Raw genomic sequence first — 19,444 nt, forward strand, 5'->3', positions numbered from 1 at the left:
GCCGGGGAGGAGCGCGAAGGGCGGTGGGAGCGGGTGTGTCTTACGTCGGCCAATCAGCGCGGGTGGGAGGCGAGGCCCCGCCCCCTGGCGGGTGCGATGGGGGCGCCCCGGGGCAGGGGGCGGGGCCGCGGGAGCGCGCGGGTCACAGGGGCTCGTGCGCGAGGCGGCGGCGGCGCCACAGGTTTCGAGCCGCGCGCGCTGCGCGTGAGGGGGCGGGTGCGTTTGTGTTCGGTCCGCTCTGAACAGGGGGGTGTCCGCTCGGTCGGGTGCGTTACCCCTGTGCAACAGGCCAAGAGTCACGGAATCAAACAGCGTGGAAAAGACCAGTGAGGTCATCGAGTCCAACCTGTGTCCGAACACCACCTTGTCAACGAGACCGTGGCACCGAATGCCACTTCCAGTCTTTCCTTAAACACCTCCGGGAACGGTGGCTGCACCACCTCCCTCGACAGCCCATGCCAATGTCTAGTCACCCCTCTGTGGGGAAATTCTTCCTAATGTCCAACCTAAACCTTCTTGAGGCTGGCACGTCTTGAGGCCATTTCCTCTCATCCTGTCACTTGTTGCCTGGGAGAAGGGGCCAACCCCCACCTGGCTACAGCCTCCTTACAGGGAGTTGCAGAGAGTGATGAGATCTCCCCTGAGGCTCCTTTTCTGCAGGTTAAACACCCCCAGCTCCCTCAGCTGCTCCTCATAAGACTTGTGCTCCAGACCCTTCCCCAGCTTTGTTTCTCTTCTCTGGATGTGCTCCAGCACCTCAATGTCCTTCCTGAAGTGAGGGGCCCAGAACTGAACACAAGACTCAAGGGTGGCCTCACCAGTGCCGTGTACAGGGGAGGTATCACTTCCCTAGTCCTTCTGGCCACACTCCTGGTGATACATTGATTATTTATTTCAGAGCTGTGCAAGCCTGGGTGCTTGGTGGTGGTGTACAAATCAAGCACACCCACTACCAGAACTTTTTACTATTTATATGTTTTAGAAAACAAAGGCATTTACTGGCTACAAGTTACATAATTTTCTTATTAATTCTATTGGTTAATTATTCTCTCTCTTCTCGTGCTACTTAATCTGCATTCTCATTCTTTCTCTTGAGTCAGTGGGTTTCTCGAGTCAGTGATCTGCAAGTCGGTAGTTCTGGTCATGCTCTCCCCCTGCAAGAATTGCCTTTCACCCAGTCGGAGCTGATTCAGCACAGTTGCTAAGTTGTCTTTATTGGTTTCTTACTTATCTTGGGAGTTCTGCAAAATATCCTTGTGGCCCATAAATTCTACATTCTTTGTGTCCACTCTCAGTGGTACATCCTTCTTCCTAAGCTTTGTTAACCTCCCCCTAGATCTGAGATCACTGGAGCATGTCAAGCCCTAAACCTTAACAAGGCAATTCTCCCAACAAGTAATTTCTCTAACACCCCCGTCACTTAGAGCTTGCTTGTTAGCTTCTGTCTGTTTCATGGATTAAATCTCCTTTCTTGTTGATAGGGCCTGAAAGTACTCGATGATCAAACATCAAATGACATCCTTTCCTAACAAAATGTTATGTATTCCACATTTTGCAAAAGGGAGAGCAGCGGTTTTGTTTTCTAGGACTTAATCTCTGGGTCTCCACTCTAACAAGTGATTCGGGTGTCTCTAGCAAGTGATTCCCTTCTATTCTGTCATCTTTTGAAAACATCTGAAATGTATAATTCATTGGGTAAAAGAAGACTTTTGTTAAATGAAATCAGTACCACGAACCAAGGGAATGTAATATGACGCTGCTTCTGAGTTTAACATTCATGAGAAGTCAGCAGCTCCCCGGCTGTGGTGGGACACGGCAGGACTTTTACCATCCTTACAGCTCACAGGCCTGTGGCATTCCATGGTCACTCTGTGCCAGCTGGGATTTTGTCAGTGATCCAGAACATCCTGCTATTATCAGTCTAACAGTGCGAATTCATAATTGGAGTTCACACTGTGAGTTGCCTGCTGTTGGATAAGATTAAACATACTGAGGCCTTACTAAAAAGTATTATTTGTTGGTAATTTTTTTAATTATTACTGACCCACACCGGTTAGTTCATTGCCTGTTAAGAGTCTCACAATTTGGCAGATATGCTTGCTATAAAAATATCTGTGGTCGTGCACTGAATGAAAATTATTAGAATGTACTTTGCTTATAGGCTGGGGGAAGATGTACTCATAGCAGATATTTTAGAAAGTAAAATACTCATATAAAAATGTGTGTGATATGATTTCTTTACCCACCTATGTAACGCCTTCTGCTTAGATTTTAGAATTTGAGTTTGGTGGTGGCAAAATGGAGCCTTGACTTGTCTTGGGTTTATCCCCTTGTGAACAGACATGTCCTATACAGGATAACCACTGCTCAGTAACGAGGAAAGCCCTTGGAAGCCCTGTACATCCATTTACTTTTGAGAGCAGGGCTATGAACCAGAAGTGTAGATCCTTGCTGCACTGCTTTTTACCTATGCCTGTTGCCCTGGAAGCAAGTTTTCTTCTTGGTGAAATTTTAATCCCTCAAACTCTATCTATGCTGTCCTCTCACAGAGACAACCAGCTGGATGCTCCATACGTGATACCCTGAGTCAATGTTCTGCCTCTGTGTTAGGAACATTAACTGGAGACGATATGTTATTTGCTCAGCAAGTAGGAAATTTATGGAAATATTTTGTAAATGTTACAGGAAGAATTGTGAAATCCCTGTAGCTTTCGAGAGTAGGCAGTATTAATGAACTGGAAGATGTGCTGCATAATTTAAGGTGGAAAAGAATTTATTCCCGAGAAAAATAAACTAAAAGTTATGTTTGATTACAAGTCTGCCTGTAATGGAGCAGAAGACCCTGAAGATGAGGTATACATATTCCTTTAGAGTGTAATGCTGTGCATCATGGCTAGGTTTGTTTGGTAACAGTCCTGACCTATTGAAATCCATGGGATCTAGCTCATATTATAATGTTTCTGGAACCTTTCCTGGGCATATTTGTCTGCAGCTGCACTATAGCTCCTCCTGTTCAGATCTTCTAGCATTTGCCAGAAAAAATAGGTGTGCCTGGTAAGTTCACTAAGGTTGTGTTATATTTTGTTTTTCTGCCCTTTTTTCCCCCAGTATTAATACATGCTACAGTACCAGAGGAGCAGAGGTTTTGTGGCAGGTCATGCATTGAGATAACACCATTGTATAACTAGTTCTTGCTTCATTGTTTTCTTGAATCAAGTTCTTGAAAAGTCATTCAGTATTGACTGAAAGCCACAGAAAGAAAAGGTTCATGCCCTGGAGCTCTGAGGAAGCTGTGAAAAATGTACAAATTTATCCTCTTTTTCAGTTAATCAATTTAAGTCTTGATGCTTAAAAGTAAGCTGTGAAACTTTGCTGCTTCAAGCTGTTGGAACAAAACCTAGGTGTGATCTCCCTCTTGTTTTAGCTCACAAAATTGAAGATGGGGAGTTGTTTACCTTGTAAGAGAGCTGCATGGGAGGATGACATGAATAAAATTACAGTTACAAGTGGAGCTTCTGCTGTTGTTCGTGTACCACAGGAGCATGGGAACATTCCATGAAAAAAAATAGCATGAAGTCTTTCCTTTAAAGGAAGAAACTTGGTTTTGTCTTGGACCTTTGGTTCATCTTTTGCTTTAGTCTCTAGACTTTTGCCAAGACTGCTTTGCTTATCAGACTTGCTGACATAATGGGTAATTAGACTGTAAAACTTGCTGCCATAGGAAGTAACTGGGGTGTAATAAGGCCACTCACCCTAGCAGGGTTCAAACAAAGATTGGGCATCTTTGCAGACCATAAAACTATGTACAGTTAATAGAAGCAAAGTGTCCTGGAAGGAAAAACCTTCCTCCTCTGGATTTTAAGGTGAGCTCTGACTTTGAGAAGAACAATTCATGGCGACTGGCATTTTGACATCTGGTCTGTTAGAGATTTTATGTCTTCAACTGCAGCGTGGTATTTGCAGCAGCTAAAGACAATAGGATCCTGTAGCTTATTCAATTTTTTACAGATTTTTAAGATCACTGGTTTTATACATGCAAGTTTTTTTATCATGGCTTGTTCTTGGAATAGCAGTAAGATTATGTTTCAAAATGAGTAGATTTCTGGGAGTGAATGAAAGAAGCAGAGTATCTTGAGCTCATTCTGCTTTTTTGTTGTTATTGTTGATGCTGTGTATTTATTTTCTTTCTGAGGATAAAGAACAAGACCTTATCGGTTGCTTAATGAACAAAACCTTCATATGCTGATCATTATTTCAGCACAGATGTCTGTAACTCAAATTCTGTCAATCTACCCATGCAACTCTGTTCTTGAATTGCTAAGAACAACTGTGTGGGTGGATTTAGAACATAAAATTGCCATGTGCACTTATGTTTTGTTTATGCAGTACTCATTTTTAAGAGTACTAGATTGGATTTGCTTAATGTTTGCTTTGTGTTGTGTATACGTAGGATATACAAACCCCCAAACTAGAAGATGATCACCAAGCATAAACTATTAATGCAGGAGACTGATATTGTAAACATGTTCCATTTGAATTATCAACCGAAAGAAATAAATTCAGTCTATACACAGACTAAGGTGTTAGTTACTTCTAAAACCTGTACCTGAATTTATTGGTGCTTTATTGCCCATACATACTGAATGCAGCAGAGATAACTCTTGGAAGTAGGCTTCTATTGTCAACTAAGAGATTTCTCTTTTATAGACCTAACAATACTGAAAATTAATAAAAATTGTAGTTTTTTAATTTTAAAATTGTCATAGACTTACAATATTAATATACATTTAACCAGAGGCTTTACTGTGTATCTTTCTTGTAAGACTATTCTTGGGTTTTTTTGAGGGAGATGGTGTTAAGGAGGCAGCCATTTATATCTTCTCTATGAATTTAGAAATAATTCCTATTTCACTCCTGTTTCCTGGGCACTTCTTTGTCTTGAGATAAGGCTTCTACATGTGAAATACTTGATAGCAATAGTTATTTAATAGCAATAGCAATTTTGGCAATAAGGGCACTGTGTTGACTGCAGTATGATGAGGATCAAGAATCTTTTTTGAGGTGTCGGATCTTATGTGGGAATATCTCCCTCTTGTTGAATTTGTATAATATTCTTTTCAGGTTCTCGTGCAGAACCTGTCTGAGAAAGTAAATGAAGGAACAGAAAACTTTATGATGTAATTATTGTAAAGACTAACGACTGAAAAACAGTTCTGGGGCAGTTATGTTTTTAATAGATTGTTTCTCTGCAGTTAGTTATTCTCTGAATAAAAGCAAAATAGAAATTGTGAAAACAGTGATTTATTCCAGGTAAGTAATGAAGTATTCTTTTATCCTCCAGTTTCCAGACGTGAAAAGCATTATAGGAACCTACAGTAAATATTACTCTCACTATTTTTCAGCTTTGTTGTCACTGCTTTTTTTTCCCCTTGATTTTCAGAATTGCAGAAGCAAAGGTAAATTTTTCATCTGATTGAGACATCAGTGTTGGCTGTCAGTAAAATAATAATTACCTAAAAGCCCTATTTATTCTGTTCTTGAGAAAATAATCTTGAAATCCCCAGGCCATATCTCTGTGGCTTATGACACTTTCCAGTTTTGAAAAGCTGTACTGTAAGGTTCGATATTTTGCCTCTTTGATGACTTTGATAGAGACAATCATAGCTCAAAGTTTCTCTGTGTGTGCTTTCTGCTGCAACATATTTTTTCCCTTATAACTAGAAGGGAAATCTCATGATGGCAGTACCTTATTATTCCTGAACTTTTTATTTAAATACTATATGCATAGTAAAATAGGCTCTCAAATAACATTAACAGTATGTCTGGAGACTGAGATAAAATGCATCTGCAGGGTTTTCTGTTTTCACAATGCTACCACAGTCTTCTTTCACCTCTTCCTTCTCCCTCCCTAGGCTGTAAGCATTTCTCTCAAATAGTCAACAGTCCACAGCAAAAGTTTATTTTTCTCAGATATGTTATAGATACTAGGAGGACCTGCATTATCCTTGTATTGAATTTCTTCTTGTCAGCCTTTTCATATGCAAATTCGTTTTGGATTGGAGTCCAGAGACAACCACATCCTCAGTGCAGTATTGTAACAAACTTTTCTGAATAAGGCAAGATTATATTATAAAACAAAACAAAACAAACAAACAAACAAACAAAAAGCCAACAAACAACCCCTCCCTTGCACTTGTGTTAGAGGAAATGTTCTTTGAGTGAATAAGAAACCAGGACCTTGTAGTGCACCATGGCTGCTCAGCCAAGACACAGTCTAAGAAAAGCCTGAACTTGCAACTCCAGTGAAAGTTCTGCAGTTCTGTGGATCCACAAATGTAAAAAAAATTGTCCAGATGTTAGAGAGGAGAAACTGAAATATAAGGAGCAAAAAGAGAAATTTCTTCCAGATGTACTCAGCTGAGAAGCTTTTAATCAGTAATATTCTTTTGAAGTGAACCTTGAAGTCATATCTAGGCTTAGTTTGTATCACTGAGCAGGATTGGAGCTCCCAGATTGGATATCATTTTGGCTGAAGCTGGATTTCCTGGTCGACTGTAAGATGCACTTTAGTAACAAACATAATGTATTTCAATTGCCAACAAGTGTTCAGTCAATAGGACCAAACCAGAACTAGTCTGAAGCAACGCCCCTGAAATGTGTATATTGTGAATGTCAGGCCCTCAACATCAGCACGTTGCTCCTCTTCTGTCCATGGCTTTCAACAGTAGGTACAGTCTAGCAAATTGTGGAATATGAGATGTAAGGATGGATTTTCTAGATTCTAATACCTGCCTAGAATCCCATTCACAGCTATTGCCTTTAAGCCCTTCTTTCAAATACTTCCGTGGGATAAAGCCATTCAGAGGTGGCTAAACTATCACTATACTTGGATGGAAGGTCCATCTTGGCTCAGGCTATTTGTCAGCAGGCTGTATTCTAAGGGGTTTCTATTTGACTATTAACAAAAAAAAAAACCAAAAAAACCCAAGCCATATTTAAGTTCAGTTATATTCATGTCAGTTAACTGGTTACTTGAGGAATCTTTCTCATAGAAAACATTCTTGTTTTATGAATCATTTACCACATCAGAGGTAACATAAAAATAGATTTCTGCCATGAGATCAGCGTCTCCTGCATTGAAAATAATGCACAGTTTTGACTACATTTATTTTTGAGAATTGTATTCTGCCAGGAACCAGCAGCAGGAACCATTACTCTGTGATACCTTTCAACTGACAGTCTCCTAATTATCTTTCCTGCAGCATCGTAGGGTCTCACTGATATTCTGTAAGCATGTTACTTTTATGGTTTAGTCTCTTCAGATGGCTGTGTAACTTGGGTCTGTTTCAGGAAGTCGTGAAGGTTTTTTGATGTGTTTCCCCTTTGCCTCGCCACATTATCAATGATGTGTTTTTCTTTTTAAATGCTCTCTTTGCTGTTGTATACCTGTCTGTGCTTTTTACTGCCATCAGAACAGGGATACTGTAAAACTGGGAGTACAAGCAGATGAAAGAACTATCTACTACTTATCACAGCATTTCCCTGCATAGGAGAAAGAAGTTCAGAAGATTAGGTAACAGTGTGGGAGAACACTGATAAAGTCTCTAGTGAAGGGAAGAGGGAAGCTCAGTAGCAGCTCTGCTGGGAAGAGGAGTGAAGTGTGCTGGAGTGAGTAGAGTAACAGCAGGGAAAGCTGAAAGGAACTGTTCCTGAGCCAAGTCCTTGCACACTTTAAAGGGTTGGATAGTTGCAGAAATAGGGAGCCCTCCAAGTAAATGCTGCCTGCAACATCTGCCTCTGCATTGTGCAAGAACTTTGGTAAATCACACACAGTCTTACAAAGCCTATAGTTAGATTGGGGTTCTTCATACTGTGCTTTGCGTCTCTATTTATAGTTTCCTCCCAAGGAAGAGACAACCTGTGTGAGTGCAGGTCTCTGTGGATGAAGCAGTTGCTGACCACAGAGTCTGAGTAAAATTTTGTTGAAAATGTGTCTTTTGACAACATCCTCCCTCCTAAAGATTTTTCACAGTAAATTTTGCTGAACCATATCTGGCTCCCTTGTCTTGCGTAGGTTCTGTGATGGCAATTGCTAACACAGAGTTTCATTTGGCTCAATATCTGGAAGCTAAGCTTTTTAAAAGAGAAAATCTGAGTTCTGCTTTCACAGGGAGTATTAGAGCTTGCAGTACCATTGGTGGGGCAGGCATGTTCATTTAAGAGTGATGTATCTTATTCTGCAGCCTGAGGGAACTGAAAAGGAGTGATGAGGAGGTGCCAAACTCCTCAGAAACAGAAATTTGGCACCATGATTTTACTTGCTTTTTGCTTCACATACTCTTGATTGTTTCCCCTTCCTGATGTAATTCTTTTTCTAGATTTTGCAGTGTGGATCTGACGTGATCATGGTTTCCTGAAGGATTCCCCATCTCCTTTAGGCTACAGTGTTTGTTGTTCACTGTTCAAAGACAGAATGGAAAGACTTCTATGCATCCCCAGAATTGCTGGAGGCACCACTTTGACTCCGTTAAATTGCTTGTCTCAGATTTGGTCACCACCAAACAGTGTCAGATTATTATAATTTGAAACTACAAACTCAAGCTTCTTAGCACTCACTAAACACTTGCCTTGTACCGTAGAGATTACACTGACATAACAGGAACCCAATTACTACAAGTTCTTCCTTTTCTTTAAAAACCTTTCTTAAAGCTGGTTTAAAAAAAAAGAAACCATAAAATATGATTTGCACAAAAGACCTAGCAGAGAGTTTATGGATTATTGATGACTACTGGTAAAAAACTGCAGTTCTACAATGAACATAACCGGTTTTCCCACTGAACTGTAACATTCAAGCTGAATATCTTTTGATTCAGGAGATCTGTATCTACTACTGGAGCAGTGAAAACACCTATTCAAGTGCTGTAGTGCTTATCTTCTTGCTCCAGTCTCCAGCAGGATGGGATGGCAGACAGTGATTTTAGATGTACTTGGTCCCAGTGCAGAAGCCTGCTGGTGTGGCTAACAGAAGAAAGAAAATGGGGCAGCTAGGAAAAGGGTAAAAACCAAAGGGGAAAGAAGTTGGATAGAAAGTCTGGCAAAGGAAGAAAGCAGAGAGGCATTTTCAAGGATAGTATGGCAGGACAGCAGCAGTGATGGCGAAGAGGGCTGAAAAGCGTAGCAAAGTCCCCTTGAGTGTAGTGTCTGAGAGTTTTCTCTCTTTTTTTCTATCTGCATTGCATGTTCTTAGTTTTTGGTGAGTGACTTAGAAAGGACTTCATTACACAGAGCCTTTTGCATTGTTTGGTTTAGTATTTTTAACCCCTCTATATCTCTCTATCTCATTTCCTTTTTTCACTAATTAATCTTCCATGTGCTCTCTGCAATGTTCCTTTAGTTCGCATGACACTCCTGAACTCTAAGTAAGAATAAATTCCCAAATCAGAGAATATAAATGTAGTAATTTCTCTTACAGACCTTAAACTGTTTTTTTTAATACAAAGGAGAAATCCTACCAGTTTCCAAGATGGGTAGTTGATTCTAGCATGACTACTACATGCTGGTGGAAGTGGACAGGCCAGTGGAAGTGTACTGTCCAAGCCTGGCTAATTTGTTTTACAGCTTTTTGGTAGAAACAGAAGTTAAGAGTAATCAACCAAAAAGTAAAAATCTGTAATTCTGACATCCCATGGGCAATTCAGCTGTCAGGTTCACACCTGTTGGCAGAAGCAGATGGCCAAAGGCAGATAGGTGATCTTTACTGCAGAGTTGTGAATGGATTTGAATGGCCTGTGGGATGTGAAGCACCAGGGTAAGACTGTAGATCAAGGATGGGATGTGTATGATTTAGGCTATTTTGTATTGCTTTGTAAAAGCTTTGCTTTGCATGACTGTTTCTTCCCATTATATATGACATTTATTGTGGGGGAGGAGAGAGCTTCTTATCCTACACTGACACGGAGAAATGTATGGATATTTATTCTAAGCTATCTAGTCTGAACTGCATTTCAAATGTGAATGGGACAGTCTATATGAAGAGAAGGCAAAGGTAACAGCAGCTTCAGTTCATGGATGTTAATGTTTAACCTTAATGCTTCTTGAGTGAGGATCAGGTGAAAGGAGAAAGCTCTAAGAGAACAAGATAGAGATGCTGAAGATGGAGTGTGCCATAAAGAGGGAAGCAGATAAGTTTCATGGTCCCTGGTCTTGCATTGAGGGCAACCTGGCACTTATATTCAGGAATTTGTCTTCCATAACCCAGATGAAAAATAGTTTTCTAAAACAACAAAAAAACCCCATCTTAAAGATTATATTCATTGCTGGTTGCCTGGCTCCCTTGAAGAAGATTTTTCTTTTCCAACGTATCTGGTTTTTAGGCCTCTTGAGCCAATGGAGACCAAAAAGCTGCTGTGACCTGTAGGCTGAGTTTGTATCAGAGAACCCAACAGATAGAGCCTAAAGACGCTGCACCTAAAGGCAGAGATACTCAAGGAATCTGTGTAAATTTGAGGCCTATAAGCAAGAATCTCTGGTAGGAATCCACACTTTTAGATTTGTATTTAATTTTTTTTATCGAAGTAATTTTGTTAGTGATGCTTTTCTTTTCAGTGGTCCTCCGCATGACTTTACTTAGTGAATACATTGTTGGAATTGTTTTTCCCTTTTACTCTTTAATGGCATCTAGATAATAGCATCAAGATTCAAGATGCCATTCTAATAAACAGCCCCAGTTTTACTCATTCATAGCATCCCATCAAATGACATCAAGTTCAAATATTAAACCTTAATGACAAAAGTCATGGTTAGACGCTGTGCTGTCTTGGCACAGTCAGTGCAGCTGATAAGGCCTTTAGCATTGTAGAAAAAACTGTCTTCTAAGTGCTGCATTCTCTGGGAGGATCTCTAAATTGAGGAGAAAAAATGTTATATTTGAGCACTTAGTACTTAACAGTATATCAGATTCAATAGATAAGCTACACTCATGCTACAGAGAAGTGCCGCGTTGCTTGCTTGCACTGTTGTCTGCATCCTGCTTTTGATTTGTGTTTCAGTCTTGGATCATACTGGTTTTGGGAGCAGTATTGTAATTTTGATCTGTGGCTGTAGAGTCCTTAGTACAATGGAAACCTGGTCCTCACTGTGGCTCCAAGTTGCTACTTCAATATTGGTAAATGAGCAGTGCAAAGAAGTATAAAAATGGACTTGGAGGATTTCTGGAGTACGTGGGAAGGAATTCCAATATTGAGCTTCTAGATTTCCTAGATTTTAGTGAACCCCTTCACTGTTTTCTCTTCTTAAATTCTTATGGCAAACAAATGTATAAAATGTTCCCCAAGGCAGCAAGAATCAATCTTATTTTTGCGGGTTCTATGTATTTACAGTTGCATCTCAGATTGATGGGAGGTGCAAGTGCTGAGCATATTTGTAAAATAGTAACTGTGTTAAAACATTAAAAAAACCCTACTGGTTCCAAATATTTTAGCAGTTCTTTTAGGAAAAATGCTTCTAAAACACACTTCTATGACTATGTGGACATCTGCTTCATTTCTTTTCTGACTGATTTTATGTAAAACCTTTAAAACTAATAAATAACATATGAGAAGTAAAAACGCTCATGATTTCTAAATGAAAAGTCTGTTCATTTTCATAATAATGCAGCAGGCTGGTGCCAGTATAGTTCATAATTCAGTGATCTCTTAAAATATTCAAACTTTTTTTACAAGAACATTAATTGTGATTATTTTTGGAAGTATTTTGAAATGGATGCATTTAAAGAATCAAGGCAGTGTCTCAGATCCATTCACAATGATGTAAGGATTGCATTGGTGAAATTTCTGGTTGTGTTGACATTCCAGAATGAATATTATGTTGATATTTGTGGGTTTTTTTGTTTGGTTCCTTTTTTATTCTGGGTTTTGTTTTTTTTTTTTTAATATAAGTAAGTTTCAGTGAACTTGAAGACAAATTCCATCCATTTTTCTAGACTTGTTTTTATAAATAATCCCTCAGGAATAATATATGTGTTATATGGCTGCTTTTTCATTTTGTTTTGACAGTTCTGCAGTCCACAATTATGATAGATATTCAGTTGCTGAAGAATAGCCCTATGTAGGTTTAACTTTATTTTTTGCTTCAGACTAATTTCTGGATCAAATATTCAAATTTTATATTGATTGTAACTCCTAGGTTCTAAGTGGCAGACTTCTCAGTAGTAAACAATTGTTAAAGGAAAGAGTTCTTTCTGAGATACAGTACCAATACAAATAGCCACGGAATTCACTTGTTGAAAAGAACACATTTTATAAACATTTGTGTTTTGACCACTAGTCTGTGAAATACAGCAACAAGGCCAGCAAATTTTATTATGTGATTTTATCTATGTAATTCTGTATTCACAAAAAAACCCCCACATTTATTCCCTCTTAAAATTACAGCATATATTTTTCTTTACAGATAAGCAAACAATATATAAAATTAATGTTCTACAAAAGTATAGACATTTGCGTTTGTAAAGAATAAAGGACTCTAAAATGTGTAGTTGCAAGCATTCATATTTTATTGACCATAATTCATATTGACCAAAGATTTATATTATTCTTCTTCTGTGGCTCTTGAAATTTGTTGTCAATCAGATTGTCAGTCTTGATTGCTCACTGTGGAGCCTTCTTGACACTTAACCTATCCTGTCATCTGCAAAAGATACTCCCTAATTTGTGTTGAACTTCACAGGCCATAAATCATATTAGTTTTTTACCATGAAAACAGTGTTTTGTTGTTTCTTCCATGTGTGCTGGGGCAACTCTTCAGCTAGTATAAACTGTTACAGCTCTAGCAAAGCTGGAAGATCTTTCTTACTAAGTCTCCATATTTTAAACAGGGATCTGTTTTACACAGCAAGTTTAACTAGCATCACATATCCTGACCTGGATGTTTGCTTTTACAAACAAGTAACAGAAAATGAGAGCCAGCTTCCTTTTTTAAAACCATAGTAATTTTTTTTAATAAAATGGTATCTGTTTTGCTATGCACAGCTTATTTAATTTTCCAGCAAATTTTTCCTTAGAAGCTCATTTGAAATAATAATTTTAAAAAAATTATGGTACTTCAAATGATCCAGCTTTAATCATCAGTGTAATCCTGAACCTCTTAGGTGAGATAAAATTCAGAGCACAGCAGACCTTGCTCCTTATGCTGGTTCCCAGGAAACTGGCTGGTTTGACTGCTGAATTTAGCTGGCTGGTGTGTGCATATGACCACTTCTTGGCATACATTCAGATCTGGTAGAATTTTTGTAGTTGTTACCCAAAGGGGAATAAACAAGTGTTTTAAACCCACAAGGACTTTAGTTTTATTTTGGAATCAGAATAACAATTCCTTTATGGGCAGAAATTACATACATGATATGAAAACTGAGTGCCTTTTTCTTTAAATACATGGGCATCAAGACACAAATCTTACATTAACAGGATTTTTATCTTTCTCAAACTTTCTGCTATGCACAGCAATATAAGCCATTGTACAGTAAGAATGAATATCACATTTTTAAATGGCTGATCCTTATGTTGATAAGACTATTTCAAATCATCAGTCAACCAAACTAATTTTTTTTGTGGTACTCATCAAGACAATACAGTTTCCAAGTCTTACATCAAGGGAAATTATAATCGTCCATTCTTTGTGATATCTGGCATGATGTTTCATGTAGAACTATAGAAGGAAAATATCCTAGACAGCTTTCTATTCCAGTGATATCATTAATGATCAAATGCTTTTAAGTGACATGCAGTACCTTGAATGATTACAGCCAATATACAGTTCCAAATAAATCAGTCCTAAGGTTTGAACATATAACATATAACATATGATTAACCTTTACTGTCATCAAACCATACAATGGCAGTTCAAAACTCACTGATATTGGTTTTCATTTTAGATAAACCAAAATGCTAGATCACAATTGTATAAGCTGTCTTTGTTTATCCCCAGTTTTATACTATTTGTATTTCCTCTAATTTGTTCCAACTGAGAATGTTTCTGATAGAGAGAGGTACTGCCCATGAAGTCTTTTATTGTATAGGTCAAACTGGCAATGATTAAAGATAAACCAGCTTGTCTTCCCTTGGCTTTCAAATTACAGACTTCAAAATAGTGCAGCACCCCATGTCTGTGTAAAATACAGTCTCAAGTAAAATTTTAGTAAAACAGTTTCAGCTGTTTACGCTTATTTTTGACTACACATATAATTAATTTTTTGTAAAGTTTCACTAAAAAACCTGGTTCATTGAAAATAAGACAACATATTACTAGAGGTCAGGAACTTTATTTAGCCTACAATTCTGTTTTAAGGCTACCACTGAGATTACTTTATTTCAACTTGCTTTGTAAGGAAACTAAAGTCTGGTAACCTGATAAGTCACTGATAACCACACAACAATAAAAGCAGAGAGGAAAAAAAAGAAAGAACCCAACAAAAAGCTCCAACCCCGTATCTCTCCCTAGTGGGCTTATATAGAGAAGTTTCAAAATATTTTATTATAACTCAAATTAAAAAATACATTAGGTCATTCTGTTCACATTTTACCATATAAAAATTGAACATAAACTGTTAAAAAAACACAGTATGACTTAAGATAATCTCCACAGACCCGTTCCTTTACACTATTTTCATTGGATTACCTTTTTACACTGGGAAAGGATTCTTTAGCTGAAAGCACTTTATAAAGGATTGAACATTTTGTTTGTATACTGTGTATAGTCCAGATAATTGAAAACTTCCTGTCCTTAATAGCTTATACAAAATGATTCATGGTGCAAATTGGTATTCACAAGTTATTATGTGCATTAATTTATATATTTTTCCTTTGTACAGGCATCTAAAGATTAGATTTATAGGTAGTGCTGAAATGCATTTTTTTTGGCTTGAAGTCAAGATTGCAATATACTTCATTTCACATTCTGTATGGATTTCAAACTATTGCCATCATGATGATGGTTTGGGCGTTTTGTGGAGGAGGGTTTTTTGAGCGACCTTAAAACACTCATTTCACGACAGAGTATTGGTTTGGCTAAGTACAATACATGGACAGAAGACAAAGCAGGTTTTAAGGAGTTTTATGAAAAACAGTATTTTTCCCAAGCATTAAAAACAGCATATGAAAATCTGTAGGGCTAAGTTCTTACATGGGATTTTTAACCTATTTTAATGTAAAAAAATTGGAGCAGAATAGAAAAAAAAATAGCAATTTTCTCCTTGAAAATGGTTTTGATACTGTCAAAATAACTTTTCATTAGAAGATAAAAATGTCATTTTCTTCAACAGCTGTGTTTGGATTAAAGTCTGAAATTTCAATTTTGTCAAGGAGGAAATTTTTTCGAGCAGAAAAAAAAAATTTCAACTGACTGTAATATATAATATATGCAGGATATATATAGGTACACATGCAGGAATACAGAGCCAGCATCTCTGCTGGTGTAGAACATCTAAGTGTCTCTGAAGTCACAACTTGCCTAACTAACATCAGCTGTGAATCTCACCTAAGAAAGAAATTTTTGCTGATCTCACATTCACCTCTCTGTGGAATGCTGTTTTCTGAGCAACATGATTCTGACATAAAAGGCATAAATAGAGTAGTATAGGGAACTACAGAGCTAATCTTCTGAACACCAGAGCACACGAGTGTCAAGGAACAGAAGTATGGCTGTAATGGTTCTTAATAATGCAGTCTTGAAGGGAAAGTCAAACTTGTCTGTAGGAAGGCTACTGAAGTTCTCTTCAGGTCTTCAGAAAAATTGTGTTTGCAATGTAATTCTTTAAGACTACTTAAGACTAAGACCACTTAAAATGACAATGAATTTTTCAGGTCTCAGGGTAGAGCCTGCATTTGTACTGGTTATTGACCAATGTGGCAGGTCTGTTTGCGTGAGCAATTACAGAGATGTGTTTTCTAGGTGGTACTCATTTTACTTCTAAAGCTTCTAACAATTACGCTTATAAAAGATGCCTCTACAGCACGTAACGGTAAATGCGGTATTTTCAGGTAAGCGCACTGAATTCACCTATGCTGATGACTCTGAACTTCCATGTTAGTATGAAAGCTCCCTGTTGATGTTTATTGGTACCAAAATTTGTAAAGCTGTACCTTAATGTGTGTTAGTATCTAACTGCACATTTCTACGTAGTAGCCTTTCAGAATTATACTGAATGACGCCATTAAGCAGTACTACACAAGAAATGTAGTAAATAATATGTTAGAACCGTACTTGATTCATTTTCATTTTCTAGTTACGTTGGAGAATACACCATTTTGCCAAATGCAACTCACATGTCTGTATTTTACTTTCTTTGGTACGCTCTGGGCTTTTTACAGTTGTTTTTAAAACTTCCATTAATGTGTATCCTTCAGTAAGGATTACAGAATTTAAAGATGATGAGTGTCATCTGACAGGGAGCAGCTACTCTTGTTTTCCAGTGCTTGCTCAAGTGATGGAATCTTATCATTTGTCTTGGGGAACTCTCGTTATGATATCTATGTTTAATTAAATGGGGTGAGGGGAAAGGGGAGGAAAATCTATGCTTATGAGTATGTAATTTCATGTGGATGGAGTTGAACTCAATGCATGTAAAATTTGGAGAGCTCCCCCACTAAGCTACCAGCAAATATATGTATCAATCCCTGATTTCTTATGCTGATCTTTGTAAAGTACAGCACTTGCTTCTACTTACAATTTGGTTCCAGAGAAGAAATTAATTGTGACTAAGGAAGTCCTTACTACAACATTTGGAGGTGCATTTCTTGCATTTCTTTGTGAATTATCAAATTCAGAGCAATGGGTTTACAGAAGATTTGTGTGCTTCATCAAAGATCAGAATCAGGCCTCGAGGTTTTTCGTCCTACAGACCTATATTCGTCATCTTTCCTGAGTTACAGAGAGCCAGCTCTACTTTGTTGCAAAGCTCAAAAGTAGCAGTGATTCTCCAATATATAGTTTGGTTATCTGAGTAAAAGTGGAGATGCTTCAGGCAAGAAGTTATCAATGCCTCTATGGAGGCATTTCAATATTTAAATATTGAAATCCTTGAAAAACTTCTGCTACACATCACTTAGAATTGTTTAGGATATAATTACAGGAATGACAGATCTCAGCGTTAAGCCCATTTTTTGTTCTGCTTTTGTGTGGGAAGGCAAACTGGTCTGGTTGAGGACTTCTGAATCCTCTTTGTTAATTTTGTTCTCTCAAATTTGAAACATCACTCCCTCTCCTTGCAAGGTGCCCAAGGCAAATGGCCATCCTTCCTGTCTGAATGGTGACGGGCTTTCTCCAGGCTGGCGAGAATGTTGTTCCACAGGACCATCCAGTCAAGGAGGACACGCGAAGGGACCTTCCACCATTCTCTTCTAAGACAAAGCTTAGCAAGTAACTACAACAGAATGCAAGTTTGGTCAATTTAAGAATTCAGCAGAGAGGCTTCTACTGTACCTAGCGGATCGGAACTTGAGCTCATGGTAACACTGCACAAAGCTGTGATAAATGAAGGTGATTGGCAAGGCTAATAAAACGATGCCACTAACCACACAAATCCCTCCAAGTATTCTTCCTGGCACAGTGATGGGACACATGTCACCATAACCAACTGTGGTCATTGAGATGATCACCCACCAACAAGCAGCAGGAATGCTGGCATAATCCTTATTCTTTGTTCCCAAGTCCAGCCCATTTTCAAGAAGCTGGGAAAGTGCACTGAAAATTGCCATAGCAACACAGATAAAGACAAGTAGCATCACCATCTCTCTGTAACAACGCTTCAGAGTCAGACCAAGTGTTTGAAGGCCAATGAAATGACGGGCCAGTTTAATCACCCAAAAAATCCTCATCATTCTTAAGACCCTCAGAGTGACTCCAGCCCTCTGAAGCTGTGAATTTTCCCCTGTGAAAACTGTCATTAGAACAGAGATGTAGTAAGGAGTAATTGCCAGCAAATCAATGATGTTGAGAGGTCTTCTGACAAACTCACACTTGTTTTTGGAGACGATGAACCTCACAATGCATTCTGCAGTGAACCAGCCTATGCAGATAGCTTCAATTATCCTGTCAAAAGAAACAAAGTACAGTATTTATGCTCTGTGCAAAAGCTTCAGTGGATGTTTGGTTTGTTCACGGATATTACCAAATTGACACTTAGACTTTCACAGACAACAAACAGAAAGCCACACTATTCTTATCCTGCACATGTGGCACTGGATTTCATCAATTAACCTGAGGATCTAGTGAGAGTTTAAACTGATAATTGCTGAGAACTCACTCACTGATTGTTTTCTTTGAATTACAGACTGCTACTAGTCACAGTACATGGCAAACATGCCAGAAACTAGAACTCTACAGGAAATGGTAGGCCACCAGTGCCAATGTGTAACAATATCTAAAACATCTGCGGTTTGGGTTTCTTTTGTTCATTGAGTTTTGGGGGATTTTGTTCATTTTTGTTCGTTTGTTTAAATCTGTGAGGTCTGATCCATGTGGGAATGCCAAGGGCTGTAGGTCAGTGAACTGACAGGTTATGAACAGGTTATAGAACCAGACTGCTAAACTAAAATGGAAGTGCAACTGGAGTAGGCAGAAATCAGTTTTTGCGTTGGATAATTCATGCAAATTAGTTCTTCAGGAATCAACCTAAACCAGTCTATCTGATCTGCATCCCAAATGGGCCGTATAGAATTATATTCAGAACTTTATAGGTATTGCCACTAAATATAGATGGTATTTCATTTTTCATCATTGGGTACACAAAGTACTAAGCTTGTATCCTCCCATTACCACAATGCTCTGCATTATTGATTTCTTTTCTTTTGCTTTAAATGTAATTCCACCTAAACTACATTGCAAAAAAAAATCAAGGTAACCAAATGTTACCTTGTAACAGGCAAGATCATCTTCTTGCCAAATACAGAAGAAACCCTGGAAAGGGGATTTCAGTATGTTCTTAAATATTTTAAGTCCCAGTGCATTGAATGAGACTTGAGAATATCTCAACTTGAAACCAGTGTAAGGTAGAAACAGAAGATAAAAATGTTGCTCAAAGATTATTTAGTAACTATTGTGCATGCAGTTGCAGATCTTAAGATTTCAGACTGTGCTCACTTTTTTACTACATGAGGGAATGGAAGCTAATATTTCCCTAATTCCTCTGTTTATCTTTTTCATCAACACTTTAAGCAAAGAAAAAGCCCATCACTGATGTCTTCTCATACCAACAGGTCTGAAACCAAACTGGTGTGAGATTGGAGATTTGAAAATACCACTAGAAAATACAGTTGGACTTTTTTTGCTACTGCAAGGACCCTAACAAGGTAGTGTCTGTTGAAACGTAATGATTTCCAAGTGATGCTGTCATTTCAAAGCTAAACTTTTGCTTCCCTAATACATCTGCATATTTTTTTATTGGTTCTGA

The 19,444-nt window shown here is 38.3% G+C and overlaps 1 protein-coding gene across 1 annotated transcript; it reads right to left on the reverse strand.

Moving 5' to 3' along the window:
- Positions 1 to 12,502: 12,502 nt before the first annotated feature.
- KCNG3 (potassium voltage-gated channel modifier subfamily G member 3) lies at positions 12,503 to 18,092 on the reverse strand (the record flags this gene model as incomplete). The annotated part of the gene is made up of 1 exon (XM_017811613.1): positions 12,503 to 18,092. A coding segment is annotated over one exon (654 nt), but the record flags the coding sequence as incomplete, so codon positions are not given.
- Positions 18,093 to 19,444: the final 1,352 nt, after the last annotated feature.

The sequence above is a fragment of the Lepidothrix coronata genome, unplaced genomic scaffold (assembly GCF_001604755.1).
Source record: "Lepidothrix coronata isolate B3197 unplaced genomic scaffold, Lepidothrix_coronata-1.0 Scaffold33, whole genome shotgun sequence".
Taxonomy (NCBI): domain Eukaryota; kingdom Metazoa; phylum Chordata; class Aves; order Passeriformes; family Pipridae; genus Lepidothrix; species Lepidothrix coronata.